Here is a 15336-nt window from a genome sequence, read left to right as displayed (position 1 = left end):
GGCCACGCCCCTATTGCCCCGCAGTGGATGGGAAAGGGTGCCCCCTAACTTTTTAAAAAGCCCCCTGACTTTTAAAATCCTGGCCACGCCCCTATTGCCTCACAGTGGATGGGAAAGGGTGCCCCCTAACTTTTTAAAAAGCCCCCTGACTTTTAAAATCCTGGCCACGCCCCTATTGCCCCGCAGTGGGTGGGAAAGGGTGCCCCCTAACTTTTTAAAGAGCCCCCTGACTTTTAAAATCCTGGCCACGCCCCTGGTGCCCCACAGTGGGTGGGAAAAGGTGCCCCCTAACTTTTTAAAAAGCCCCCTGACTTTTAAAATCCTGGCCACGCCCCTATTGCCCCGCAGTGGGTGGGAAAGGGTGCCCCCTAACTTTTTAAAAAGCCCCCTGACTTTTAAAATCCTGGCCTCGCACGTGGTGCCCACAGTGCAACTTCGAGGGGGCAGCACAGCACCTGACGCGCGAACGTATGAAGGGGATCTGCCTCGGGGCGAAACAGGCCAGCTTGAATTCGAAACACGCCAGGTTAAGGCAGCTGAGGCCAAAACCGTCGGGAAAATTGCTCAGGCGGCCCAGAAGCCGCTGGTTCCATTAGCGTTACCGACCAAGGGGTGGGGATTGGACAAATTGAAGTCAGGCAAAGGCAGGCGGCTGGATCAGGGGCGGGGGAGAGAGAGGGCGAGGGAGGGGGCCGGACAGGCCCTCCAGAGGGGCGGGCTGAAGAGGCGGCGCCCGATCGCCACCGAGCGTCAAAACAGCTTCTCCGAGCCACGTTTTAGAGAAGCGTCCGATCAACAAACGGGGCTTAGGGGTGGGGGAAACTTCGACTAGACTCCGGCGCTGCAAGCGAACCGACCCACCTGCTGCGTGGGCAGCGCGCTCGGGGCTCCACGCCTCCGGGACCCGCGGGCGCTCGCCGTCCCCAACTGGTGCCCGCCTTGGCGAACCTCTCCGGACCGGTCGCTTCCCTTCGGCCCCCGGAGGCTGCCCCTTCCCGTTCCCCGGGCCCGCTCTTTCGGAGCCAGCTGCGCCTCCCCCGTCCGCCCACCCGGGTTGGAACGGCGAGACCGCTGAGACGTGCAGGGCTTCGACGGCTACGGATCGCCTCCACCACGCGGGGGCGCCCGCGGCGAGGTGAGCTCCGGGACACGCGTGGCTGGGGAGGAGAGACAGAAGCAGCGGGGGTGGGGTGGGGGTGTCGGTTTGTTTGGACAAACTTCAGAAAGTCCTTTGTGGAGAATCTGCTTCCCACGCCTCCCCTTCCCCCCCTCCCACCTTCCCAATTTTGCAGAACTGTGAGGGGGAGGGAGAAAAAATCAAACCAAACAAAGTTGCCAAATACAAGTTTCTTGGCCCCTCCGTCGGAAGCTGGGGAGAAACTGGGAAAAGGACCAGAAAGAGGAAAAGATAACAACTTTCAGAGGCGAACCTTGCTGAGAAGAGAATCCCACGAAGCTCAGCTCAAGGGCAAGCAAGCGGTTCTTCCAACAGCAAAGAAGGTTGCGCTCGCTCTCCGGAAAGAGTGAGAAAAGCAGAAGGCAGGCTCCGGATTGGGGGGTGGGCGACTGGGGCCGGTGCTCTGGGAGCGCCTGATTTCTTTTGCATTGGGGCGGTAGATCAGAAAGCCTTTACCCCAAAGGCCTCCTGGGGAAACTGAGGGTTTCAGGAAAGTTGGGGGGGGGGGTCATTGAGGAAGAATTCGAGGGGGGTCATCTTGAATCTGGGCTGTGCGTTCAACAGGCGGCCCTCTTCAGGGCCGGCTCTGCCACTAGGCAAACTAGGTGATTGCCTAGGGCGCCAGCCTTCTGGGGGTGTAGATCGGGTGCCTCCATGTGACTCAGTGACGTTATCCGTGCTGGGGGGGGGGCAAAAGTTAACCTTGCCTAGGATGCCAGACAGTCTAGGGCCAGCCCTGGCCCTCTGAGAAAGGAGAAGGGGGGGGATTGGGGGATCCCACCGAACAGATCTGACATTTGGGGGAGTGTTACAGAGCTCTGAGATTTGGCGGTGTCTCGATTCATTGGGTATATTTTTATCTCACCCTTTTGCCCAGGAGCTCAGGGTGGTCTGCGTCATTCTCCCTTCTTCAGTGTGATCCTCACAACAACCCTGTTGAGGTAGTTCGGGCCAACGGTGAAAGCGACCTGCCCAAGGTCACACCTGTGGCAGAGAGAGAATTCGAACCCGGGTCTTCCAGATTCTAGTCTGACTCTCAAGCCTCAATGTGGTCTGTGTTCTTTCCTTCATGGAGCGTTGAACCAATCTGCAACTAGCACAAACTCAACAAGCAAAGAAGGATGGTCTTTTGTGCCAGGGGGAAACTTTACCTGTTGAATTGTTTTGCTGGTCATGCAGTTGTGAAAGGACACCATGCCATGGAGGGAGAGGCGGGCGGCAATCGTACATGAGGAAGCCTCGGAAATACTTCCCCACAAAGCTGATTGAATGAGAGGCTTGTGTGAGCCTGCATCCAAAGTAAATGCCAAGCTGGTGTGTTCTTGCCTTGATAAACAACAATGGCTCCCTTTTCCTCCTGGGTTGACCACGCTCCCAAGTGCCACATTCCCAAATGATTACATCACTTGCAGTGACATGGAGTAGCTGTCAGAAAATTCAACTACGATCTGGGAGGCCCAGGTTCGAATCTTCCATGGAAACTTGGCAGGCCACGGTGGGCCTGTTACAGACTCGCAGCCTAACCTACCCCACAGGGTTGTTGTGAATATAAAATAGAGGCGAGGAGAATGAGGTAAGCCATTTTGGGTCCCCATCAAGGAGGAAGGGGAGGTATAAATAAATAGACACTTTGATGTAAAAGTTTATAGCCTTATAATTAGGTAACCACTAGATTTCCTGTGGCCAGCCTAAGGAAATGCACCCGTCAAGTATCCCATAGATTACTGAATAGGAATGGGCACGGAACATGAAAATGGTGGTTTGTTTTGTTTTGTGGTTCGTTGGTTTGCCTGATTCGGTGGTTTGGTTAGTTTCGTGGGGGGTGTTTATTTACTGAACAATTCCTATTTCATTTGGCTCAGGAGGGCTAGAAAGCGCCAGCGCATGTACCCGGCGGGATGATGTCTCCTGGAAGTGACATCATGCCGGCCAAGTTGCTGGGGTGGGGACACTCTTATCATGTGACAGAGCTTCCCCCTGGTGACATGCCCAGTGCAATAACAGCGCTTCTAGGAGACGTCATCATGCTGGGCACATCACAGCACCCAAGGAGGATCCCCTGCAAATAACAACACAGATGAATTGCTCCAAAAACAAACTGCTTAATTTTATGAGTTGTGAATAGCGCTAGTACCCAACCAATTTGGAACGACCTACAAATTGGCTATTTTCGCAATTCATGCTTTGATTCGTGCCCACCCCTATTACTGAACCGTCTGCAGGAACCAGCCTGTTTTCTTCTCCAAGAAACTGGCTGCTTCTTTTCTTCATCTGAGCTCACTCCAGAAACTCTTGTCACTACAAGGACTTTACTGACAAGCACATGAAGAGTACCTCTGAGCCTGGGGTCCCCAACACGGTGCCTATGGGCATCATGGCCCTCATCAACACCTTTCCTGATGCCCACCAAGTTTGTTTTTAGAAAGTGGGCGGGGCCAGGTGGGGCTTTTGCTCAGCGAGGCTTCTTGTTGGCCACTGGAGATTTGATTGGCTGTGAGGGTCTTCACTGTGTGCCTGAAGGTAAGCTGGAGGTAGCCATTTGGTCACTGACTTGACCTCCTGCGGCAGCCATTTTGTGACAAGCATTTTGTAGTTGTTCCCACTGTGCTATGTCAGACATCCAAAGGTGCCCACAGGCTAAAAAGCATTGGGGTCTCTTACTCTGATTATGGCAGAGGGCGCCTCCCTTCCTGATTATGAACTAAGATATTCCACAGTGAGCTTTGCTGTAGGAAATACTGGGTGTGTCTGTAAACACTCAAGGACTGCATGTTTTATTTTTCATCAGTCTTGTATTTTGCCTTTCTATTTAAAAGCATTCAGGGTGTGTAGCAATCAATAAAGGAACAGCTAGCCACAGTCCTGCTAAAAGCAACACCGAAAAGCAAATGAACGTGAAAACCTCAAGGCAGTAATACTCCATATCATTGTTTTAGAACAGATGTGTCTTGAGGTTATGCCAGAAGACCTGCAGAGATTATGCCAGTCCTACCTCCTGTGGCAGAGAGTTCCAGAGTTTAAGGGCAGCAATTCAAGAAGCCCATATTCCTGGGTCTCTGTCCGCTGTTATCACGCAGAGTGCAGGTTCCTGTAGCATGGATTTTCCAGCCACCCTCACAAGGGGTTTTATTGTGCTAAGTACCAATATATATACACGTGAAGGGGCTTGTAGACCTAGATACAGGGCATTTTTGGTAGCAGAAACTCCTTTGCATATTAGGCCACACACCCCTTGTGTAGCCAATCCTCCTGGAGTTTACAGGGCTCTTAATACAGGGCCTACTGTAAGCTCCAGGAGGATTGGCTACATAAGGGGTGTGGTCTAATATGCAAAGGAGTTCCTGCTGCAAAAAAGCCCTGCCTAGATATATGCATGGTGGTCATTTGATAACAAGCGATGCAAACAGCCTGAATAGTCTGGTGGCTAAACTGTCCGACCCAGGTTCAAATCCCTACTCTGCCACAGAAGCGAGCTTGGCCCAGTCCACATTCTCAGCCTAACCTACCTCGCAAGGTTGTTGTGAGGATAAAAGGATGGAGAGGAGTACTATGCAAGCCGTTTTGAGTCCTGGAGTTTAAATGCACCAATGAACAAAGAAACAAACATTTTCATTGCTTACGTTGAACTTGCAAAAGAAAGGCAAGATCCCGTTCAGTATGAACGATGGTATTTCTCTTTAAGTGAAAGTTTTCTCTGGGGACCGAGAGCTGGGGAACCGGGTGGAATCCAAGTGCCACCCTTCAGCTGTTTGTTCCCTCTGTTGCCGCGCTCCTTCTTTGGAAGGCCTGGGGATTGGTGCTGTGTGGGGCGAGATGCCAGCGGGGTTGAGTACAAGAGATATTTATAACGCCAGCATTCTGCCACCCCTGATATATTTAGACGAGGGCCGCCAAACAGCAAGATTGGAGAGGGGGGGCTCATCCAAAGACAAACTGTTTACTGTCTGACTTTGGTGCACTGGAAATCTCTCTGGATCTTCCCAAAAGCAAGCTGGAGTAGACGGGTTGACAAAGGGAAGTGCATCACCAGAACCTCTTTCCACCCTAGCCTGCCCTGGCACGTGACCTTCACTCTGCCCACATCTGTCTGAAGGTCACCTGCCTTCTTTAGATGCCTTTCCCCCTCGATGCCCCCATGCTCTGGAATGGCCTCCAGGAACACTGACTTGGTACAGCCTCCTCTAGCGAATCATATTAGGAGCTCAGAGAACCATGTTCAGATCCCTGGCCTTCCCTGGGAGCTTGCCCTTGGGCCAGTCCCGCTCCTTTTCAGCTGGACCTACCTCGCAAGGTGGTTGTTGTGATGGTAAAATGGAGGAGGGGGGAGCACTGTTGCAAGTTGCTTTGAGTCCCTCTTGGGGAGAAGTAAAAAGAAAGCTAAAGGTAGTCCCCTGTGCAAGCACCAGTCGTTTCCGACTCTGGGGTGACGTTGCTTTCACAACGTTTTCGCAGCAGACTTTTTACGGGGTGGTTTGCCATTGCCTTCCCGAGTCATCTACACTTTCCCCCCAGCAAGCTGGGTACTCATTTTACCAACCTCGGAAGGAGTCAACCTCGAGCCGGCTACCTGAACCAGCTTCCACTGGGATTGAACTCAGGTCGTGAGCAGAGCTTTGGACTGCAGTATTGCAGCTTTACCACTCTGCGCCACGGGGCTCTTGTTGGGGAGAAGAGCAGGGTATAAATCCCTGAACAGAACAAGTAAAAATAAATATTCATTACCAGGGTTTTTTTGTAGCTGGAACGGCTTTGCATATTAGGCTACACCCCCCTAATGTAGCCAATCTTCAAAGAGCTTACAGGGATCTTCTTACAGGGCCTACTGTAAGCTCCAGGAGGACTGGCTACATCAGGGGTGTGTGGCCTAATATACAAAGGAGCTCCTGCTACAAAAAAAAGCCCTGTTCATTGGCAACTTTGGCTTTGTCTCCACAGTCCTCTTTGCTCCAGCCCAAACAATGCACAGGTCTGAATGTCTGGTCTAGGGTTGCAATCTCTGGACCACACCTAGAGTTTCTGCTCTAGGGTTGCCAATCTCCAGGCCACACCTAAACATATTATGTTGTTACACAGAAAGTGATTCAATGTGGAAATTTTATTTGCTGTCAGAGGACGTAATGATGGCTGCAGGCATAAACAGCTTGAAAATGGAATTAGATTCATAGAGGATAAGTCTATAAATGGCTACTTGGTGACTGAGGGGAACTGAGGTCTCTGAATCCCAGAGCCAGGAGGCCACATCAGGGGAAGGCCTCAGCCTCTCTGCCCTGTTCTTGGCCCTCTAGAGGAACTGATTGTGTCCACTGTGTGAGGCTGGACTAGGTGGACTGTCAGTCTCATCCAGCAGGATTCCTCTGATGTTCTTGTCCCTTAGAATTATAACTGATTTCCAGACTGCAGAGATCAGTTCCCCTGGAGGAAATGACTGCTTTGGAGGGTGGATGCTGGAATGGCATTATGTCCCACTGAGGTCTGTCCCTGTCCTCCACGTTTCCCAGTTAAAGGGAGAAATTGCTGTTCAAACAAATTACAAAGGCAATGTGATTCCAATGGTTACAAGAGGAAGAAATTTTACTTACAGAAATACAGGGCTTTTTTATAGCAGGAACTCCTTTGCATTTTAGGCCACACACCCCTGATGCAGCCAATCCTCCAAGAGCTTACAGTAGACCCTAATATGCAAAGGAGTTCCTGCTACAAAAAAAGCTCTGCAAAAATAGAAGCAGATCTTACATGACATATTCATGCAGGCACCTTTAACTTATTTTGAACAGCTTAATTTAGAAAATAAAGGTTAACTTGCTACACCTGCACGAGACAGAAGAAGAGGGGTCCTATATAAGAAACAAAAGGCAAGCAGTGGCCAAAGAGGCTCAGCATCTAACTGATGAGAGGGTGGGGCCAAGAGAGGCTTGGCTCAGTAGCTCTGCTGTGCAACTGAGAGAGCCTGGCAAAGCAAGCTATCCCTTCTCCCCAAAAGACAAACCTCAGCTAATGGAGAAAAATAGAGGTTTTGATCTGTAGCTCCTATGCTATTGAGCAAGCCTTGCAAAGCAAGCTGTGATGCAGAAGGAAGCAAGAGAGAGGGAGAAGGAAGAAGATGATAGTCAGTTGCTCGGGGGCCTGATAAGAGCCCTCCGGGAGCCTGATTCAGTCCCCTGGCTGCATGTTTGACACCTGTGCTCTATGGAATTATATCCCTAATAAGCTGCCCCCACTCTATTATGCCTTCGCTGGACTCTGCCCCCAGATCTCCAGGAATTTTCCAAGCCAGAGCTGGTGCCCCTGTTCTGTGTAGCAAGCCTGGACTTCCTGAGTGGTCTCATCCAAGTACTATTCCTTCTTAGCTTCCAAAATCTGGCTAGCCTGGGCCATCCAAGGAGAACAAGAATAGTCTCCTTCCAGAGAGGGACGGTGGCTCAGTGGTAGAGCATCTGCTTAGGAAGCAGAAGGTCCCAGGTTCAATCCCTGCCATCTCCAAAAAAGGGTCCAGGCAAATAGGTGTGAAAAACCTCAGCTTGAGACCCTGGAGAGCCGCTGCCAGTCTGAGAAGACAATACTGACTTTGATGGACCAAAGGTCTGATTCAGTATAAGGCAGCTTCATATGTTCATATGAGAGCCAGTTTGGTGTAGTGGTTAAGTGCGTGGACTCTTATCTGGGAGAACCGGGTTTGATTCCCCACTCCTCCACCTGCAGCTGCTGGAACGGCCTTGGGTTAGCCATAGCTATTGCAGGAGTTGTCCTTGAAAGATCAGTTGCTGTGAGAGCTCTCTCAGCCCCATCTACCTCACAGGGCGTCTGTTGTGGGGAGGGGAAGGTAAAGTAGACTGTGACTGCTCTGAGATGCTGAGATTCAGAGTATAGGGCAGGATATAAATGCAATATCTTCTCCTTCTTCCCCTTCTCTTCTGTCTTGCTTCTGTTTTCATCCCTGCACGGGCTCCTCTTCCCCTCCCAGCCACGCCTGTCCGGGAGCCAAGGGAGACTGATTTAGCTCGCTTTAATCTCTCCCTACCTCAAGCCAGTGCCTCGGCCTTGATAAGGAGGGTTCCCCTCCTCTGAACTCCTTCTCACTCTCATTTGGTCTCTCCATGGACTGCAGGCGAGCTCTGGGGCAGGGGCTCTGGAGGTAGGTACCCAAGGCTGCAGGGTAGGGCTTTAGAGGTGCCAACTCTGAGTTGGGAAATTCCTGGGGGGTTGGGGGTAGAGCCTTGGGACAGTGGGGTTTAGGGAGGGGAGGGACCTCAGCTGCCGAGTTCTACCTTCCAAAGCAGCCCTTTTTTCCAGGGAGACTGATCGCTGTCATCTGGAGATCAGCTTTTGGGAGATCTCCAGGCCCCATCTGGAGGTTGGCGACCTTACGTTCGGGGCCAGTCTGGCTGCCTGAAGAGCCTTGTCCCATGAGCAGAAGACTGTCTGGGAGGATAGTTTGCAATTTCATTGCAATGATTTAGAAGTGCCCTCTAAAGGAAATACTATTTTACTCAGTGAGTTATTAAAAATGTGGAATTTGCTGCCTGAGGATGTAGATGGCCACGGTAGTAAAAAGGTAAAAGTAGCCCCCTGTGCAAGCACCAGTCGTTTCCAACTCTGGGGTGATGTTGCATCATGACGTTTTCACAGTAGACTTTTTACGGGGTGGTTTGCCTTTGCCTTCCCCAGTCATCTACACTTTCCTCCCAGCTAGCTGGGTACTCATTTTCCCAACCTCGGAAGGATGGAAGGCTGAGTCAACCCTGAGCTGGCTATCTGAACCCAGCTTCCACTGGGATCGAGCTCAGGTCATGAGCAGAGAGCTCAGACTGCAGTACTGCAGCTTTACTACTCTGCACCACGGGGCTGCTGCCACAGTAATAAACAGCTTTAAAAGAGACTGAGATAGACTTATTCTCCGTGAATCTATCAGTGGCTAGAAGCCATAGTGACTAAAGGGAAGCTTCTCATTTAGAGACGTCCAACCTCTGAATCCACTGCCAGAAGCGGGACTGTTTTTGTAGCAGGAACTCCTTTGCATATTAAGCTACACCTCCCTGATGTAGCCAGTTCTCCAAGCGTTTGCAGAAGGCCATGTACTATAAGCTCTTGGAGGATTGGCTACATCAGGGAGGTGTAGCTTAATATGCAAAGGAGTTCCTGCTACAAAAAAAAGGGGGCCGGCCAGAAGGCAACAACAAGGGAAGGCCACAGCCTCTCTGCCCTGTTCTTGGCCCTCCTGAGGAACTGGTTGGCCACAACGTGAGACAGGATGCTGGACTGGATGGACCACTCCTCTGATCCAGCAGGGCTCTTCTTATGTACCTCAAAATCCAGTGCTTGAGGTCGAACCCCCACCTCCCCACCCTGTGCCCCTTCAGCGACTGAACCGTCCCAGCTGGAATGAGCGCAAGCAACCAAGCAACTTTCCCCTCCAGGAATGCACTCCCCGCTGGGGCTTGGGGTGCTGTTGCTGAGTTGCACAAGAAAGGCAAGCTTTGCTCTTAGCTACAGGAACAAAAACGGCTGGGATTAAGGAGCCGCAGAGAATGTTCCAAATGGCAGAGGGGGAGTATAAATCCAGCAGGCCCTGGCCACGCGTCACACAGCCAAATCCAGTTAGTTCTCTTTCTCTTGCCATCAAGGGGGTGTCGGCTTGTTTATTTATTTGAGTGTTTACCCTGTGCTTTTCTCCCCCGTGGAGGAGAGACCTGGAGCAGCTTGCAACAGCCTTCTCCCTTCCTCCATTTGCTCATCATAACAACAACCTGGCGAGGTAGGCTAATCCGAGTGAGTATGACGGGGGGGGCAGGGTCTACGATTCTATTGAACACATCAGGGATGCTGTAGGCCAGGGGTGTCAAACTCATTTTTTATGAGGGCCGCATCTGACATAACTGAGATCTTGTTGGGGCAGACCATGTCGGGTTGGGCTGGGCCGTGTGTGTACCCATTTAAGATTAGGTAGCAGAGTTATAAACTTTATAAAGGACACAGACAAACACAATTAAATATATATATTTTTTAAAACTTAAAACTTGCTTAAAAGTTTAGCACTTGTTGGTACTTGCTTTGTATCTCCCCCACGGAATCCAGGGAACTGGACAAAGGAAGCTCTGGCTCTTTCCTTCCTGGGGGGGAGGGGGAGGAGCCTCAGTCAATAGAAGGAAGAGAGGCTCAGCTCAGTAGCTCTGCTGTGCAATTGAGAGAGCCTGGTAAAGCCAGCTCTCCCTCCTTTCTTCCCAAGGGAGGAGCCTCAGCCAATGGAGAAAATAGAGGTTTTGGTCTGTAGCTCCTGTGCAATTGAGCAAGCCTTGCAAGACAAGCTGTTATGCAGAAGGAAGCAAGATATAGGGAGAAGGAAGCAGTTGACAAACAGTTGCTCAGGGGCCTGATAGGAGCCCTCAGAGGGGTCTGATTCATCCCCTGAACTCCATGATTGACACCCTTGCTGTAGGCTGATCCTGCACTGAGCAGGGGGTTGTACTAGATGGACTGTATGGCTCCCTCCAACTCTGTGAGTCTATGATTCTATGGCGGTGATCACACACACTAAATAATGCCAGATTTTGGCAGTTCTACTGGAAAAGTGCATTGAAAGTGGATAGAAAGTGCATTATTTAGTGTGTGTGATTGCAGTCTACAGTTCTATACCCAGGGAGCTTACGCAGCACAGTGGGAAGTTGAATCTTTCTCCCCCAGACTGGCACTCTAACCCCTGCACAAGGCTGACTCCCAGTAGTCCATAGGGTTGTCAACCCTCAGGTGGTGGCTGAAGATCTCCTACTGTTTCAGCTGATCTCCTAGATCAGAGAGGTCTAGGATTCCAGCTATGTGGAAAGTAGGGTTTCCAGGTCTCTCCTGGACCACCAACAAAGGTTGGTGAATGTAGGTTTGCCTGCCTTAGGTTGGGAAACTCCTGGAGATCTTAGTGGACCTCAGTAGGACAGAGTCCACCCTGCAGAGCATCTGTTTCCTTCAGCAGAACTGATCTCTGTCAACTGGAGTTGGGTTGTATTTCCAAGACATCCTCAATAGGCATCCCTAGACTGTGGGTTTCACACACACACAGTCTAGGGATGCCTGCTGGGGATGTCCTGGAGGGGGGTGGGCATACTTGTTTAATGTAAGAGCCATATAGAATAAACATCAGATGTTTGAGAGTCACAAGACATGAATGTTGAAGGAAGGAAGAAGATGATGATGATTATGATATTGGATTTATATCCTGTCCTATACTCTGAGAGGAGACCCGTGGTGCAGAGTGGTAAAGCTGCAGTACTGCAGTCCAAAGCTCTGCTCATTATGTGACCGATCCCGGTGGAAGCTGGGTTCATGTAGCCGGCTCAAGGTTGACTCAGCCTTCCATCCTTCTGAGGTCAGTAAAATGAGTACCCAGCTTGCTGGGGGGAAAGTGTAGATGACTGGGGAAGGCAATGGCAAACCACCCCGTAAAAAAAGTCTGCTGTGAAAATGTCGTGATGCGACGTCACTCCAGAGTTGGAAACGACTGGTCCTTGCACAGCAGACTACCTTTACCTTTTTTTACTATACTCTGAGAGTCTCAGAGCGGCTCACAATCTCCTTTACCTCCCCTCCCCCCACAACAGACTCCTGGTGAGGTGGGTGGGGCTGAGAGAGCTCTCACAGCAGCTGCCCTTTCAAGGACAACTACGAAAGCTATTGCTGACCCAAGGCCAATCCAGCAGTTGCAAGTGGAGGAGCGGGGAATCAAACCCAGTTCTCCCAGATAGGAGTCTGCGCACCTAACCACTACACCAAATTGCCCCTCCAAAAGGAAGGAAGGAAGGAAAGAAAATAGATGGGGAGGGAGAGGTAGAAAGAAAGCAACTTTAATGCATTCTCCAAGCTACCAGCTGGCTCGGCTGGAAGAAGTGATTTAAAGAGACAAATACCTTCTCCAAGCTGGCTGTTGGGGTGACACACAATATGTGCTAAAGAATCAGAAGTGGCTCCTGAGCCTCAGTTTGCCCATCCCTGTCCTGGAGTGTGCAGTGGGAAAAGTCAACTGAAGTGCAGTTTTCCTAGCACTGGGTGAGCCAAGGGGTGGACAGGAGTGCCCCTGTCCCCTCTCTCCTGGCAGGCAGTGCTAGCAGCTCAACCTCCAAGCCAGAGGTATGTTTAGTAAATGGGCCCACCTGCCAGTCCCAGCATTCTTGGATGGTATATGAATAAGGGAACCAGGGAACTGCATACCTGGGCCTCACCTGCCATCCTTCGTGCTCTGTAATTTTAAAGAGGAGAGCATTTTCATGCAAGACCAGAGTGGGTGTTATTGGTGTTCTGATGTAGACAGCTAAGGGTTTGATTCTGGGGGTTGGTTTGTCCTTTTAAGGTATTCATAGAAAGACAAGGCTCACACACACACCCTCCTCTGCACGCACTCCTCTTATAAATGCAAAATGTGCCTGTAGGGAATTGCAAGGATACTAATCTCACCAAAAAGATGTCACAATACACTTCCCAGCTCTTAAAAAGCAGTTTTTGTTTGTTCTACAGAGCTCCAGTTACCATCTCCTGCCTGGGAAATGCCAGATTTGAGAGGAGCGCCTGGGGAAAGTACACACTGAGAGAGGGGGGATAGGGCTGCCAACCTCCAGGTGGGACCTGGAGACCTCTTGCTTTTATAACTGACCTCTAGATTGCAGAGATGAGTTCCCCGGGAGAAAATGGTTGCTTTTGAGGGTGGACCTAATGGCATTGTGCCATGCCGAAGTCCCTCCCCTCTCCAAAGCCCACTTTTTCCATGCTCAAGCCCCCCAAATCTTATTTCCCAACCCAGACCTGGCAACTCTAGATGGGGGCCTCAGCAGGATGATATAATGCCACAGAGACCACCCTTCAAAGCAGCCATTTTCTCCAGGGTTATGGACCTCTGTTGTCTGGAGATGCACTGTAATTCCGGGGCACCTCCTGGAGGTTGGCAACCCTATCTGCAGCCTTGTTCATATGTTGCAATGAAAGCACGTACATTCTGCATGCAAGTACTGCATTGGGTTGTAAGAAAGAGCTTATGTACGTTCCCTTTACAAATGAAACTAAGGACCAGACCCTGTATCAGTGTGCCTTCTAAGCTGGGTTAGCGTGAGCTAGCTCATAGATTTTTAACCTCCAGCTCACACATTTTTGTCTTAGCTCAGGAAGGATGACCTCAGAACACACTTAATTTATGCAGTAGCTCACAACTTTAATGCCAGGAGCTCACAATGTAGAATTTTTGCTTACAAAACTCTGCAGCTTAGAGGGAACATTGCCCTTCATCAGTGTTGGATTTCATGTTCAGCCATACAAGCATTGAATGTAACATGAGAATTACTCAATGCACATATAAAGAAAGATCAAGTATATACTACTGTACACGAGCTGCATGTGTGTTCACTGTAACTTGGCCTAGTGTTTGCTCTTACGACAACAGTAACGAGCTCCTGTTATTCCCATTTGAGATGGCAGAGAGACAGTGAATTTGACCGAGGCTGTGTAAGGAAGTCTGAGGCAGAGGTGGCACTCAGAACATCTGGGCTGTCCTCTGGCCCCAAGTTTTGTGGAGTCCCACTGGCTCTCAGACTATATTAGCTATTGTGTTTCATGTGTTGAGACACTCATTTCATTTGTGTTCTTTGTGCATCAGAGAGAAATGCACTGTCTGAACTCTGACTTCGGCTGTGGCAACAGCGGCTGTTGAAAATTTGAGGCCCAGGGATCCTTGCAAACACAGTTTGCAGATGTGCACACTTTCCAGTCACACTTTGACCCACATCGTCAGGCTGGGAATGTTACAGGACCTTTCTGTTTGGCTTCATTGCTGGGGAGGGGGACGGTGGGGGGGGGGGGAGAGGAGAGGAGGAGAAGGGATCCCTGAAATGTCCCTGAGCGAGCACCCTAGAGACAGGTTATCATCTGTAAACATTGCATAGCCAGCCTGGCAAAGGCCCGTCCTCGTCGTCGTAGCAACAGGTCTTTGCCCTCCTTCTGTCAGGGCCAGCTAAGGCCATTACAGGATGTGAAATAAAAACTCCACCAGCAGCTGCTCCAGGAACCATTTCCTTCCCCTCCCCCCATTTCCCTTTCCACCTGGAGTTGGGATATTTGATTAACATAGCAGAGGTTGCCCTCTCATAGAAGGGTGATACTGAGGACAGTGAATAAACAACCCAAGAAGTATCTTGCAAAAAGAGGTTAAAATGTTCACTTTCAGGTTGCAGTTGAAAGAAGCCTGATCTCAGGAGTACTTTCGCTATCACAAATGGCCAGCTTGTGCAGTGTCAAGAGTGTGGGAGTGTGAGGATATTGTTTCTACAGGAGATATGTGTGTCTCCATGGAAGGCCATGTGAAGAAAGTGAGAGGGCAGAGGGTGAGAAAGAGGGAGGAGGGGTCAGGTGGCAGCCTCTTATGTTAAGACACATTCAAGGGGACAACACCTATACACACTTAGAATGATGTAACGCCCCCCAAGAGGATTGCCAATCCACAGTTGGGAGCAGAGGATCCCCTGGTTTGGAGGCCCTCCCCCTCCTCAGGGTTATCAGAAAGCATGGGAGGGATTTGAATGTCCACTGGGCAGGCCTGTAGCCAGAAAATTGGGGGGGGGGGAACGAAATAAAATTTCTGATGGAGACCCCCCCCCTGCTCTGGCGGCCCCCACTCTCTCCGCTGCCACTGCTCTTGTGGGCCCGATCTCCCTGCCGCTTTCGCGGCCCCGCCCCCCTCCACGGCACCTCTCTCCTTCCACCCACCCACCCTGTGAAGTGCAGGCTCCTGGGGCTCTTTCAAGGCCCCCTCCCCACCGATCAGCTGATTGGCGGGAAAAGTCCCACTGAGGCAGGTGCTCCTATGCCGGCCTGCAGGCACTCTCCAGACCAGCAAGCCGCTGGAAAAGCGCCCTCTGCCTCTGCTGCTTCCTTCCCACTTCCCTCCCCTATGGAGACTGGTCCCCACAGAGTATAATGAATAATCGATCCATGAGCATCTGGGGACTTTTGTTTAGGTAGAGGCACCAAATTCTCAGCATAGCATCTGGTGCCTCTCCTCCAAAGACCCCCCAAGTTTCAAAAAGATTGGACCAAAGTTGTCCAGTTCTGTGAGCCCCAAAAGGTTTCCCCATCATTATTTCCAGGGCTTTTTTTGAGCAGGAACACAGTTCCTGACTGGGTTGGTGTCAGGG

General features: G+C 50.8%; 1 protein-coding gene across 1 annotated transcript in view; it reads left to right on the top strand.

The window, feature by feature from the left end:
* The first annotated feature begins 470 nt into the window (after nucleotides 1-470).
* The window catches only part of LOC132585768 (uncharacterized), a 31719-nt gene continuing 16853 nt past the window's right edge, over nucleotides 471-15336 (top strand). Inside the window, exons 1-2 of the mRNA XM_060257654.1 lie at nucleotides 471-526; nucleotides 725-1135. Coding sequence (XP_060113637.1) covers nucleotides 471-526; nucleotides 725-1135 — 467 coding nt within the window. The remainder of the gene's footprint in view (nucleotides 527-724; nucleotides 1136-15336) is intronic.

Source organism: Heteronotia binoei, chromosome 17 (genome assembly GCF_032191835.1).
Source record: "Heteronotia binoei isolate CCM8104 ecotype False Entrance Well chromosome 17, APGP_CSIRO_Hbin_v1, whole genome shotgun sequence".
In the NCBI taxonomy this organism is placed as follows: Eukaryota; Metazoa; Chordata; class Lepidosauria; order Squamata; family Gekkonidae; genus Heteronotia; species Heteronotia binoei.
Note: the sequence above shows the minus strand (reverse complement) of the source record. Positions and strands in the feature narration are given on the sequence as shown.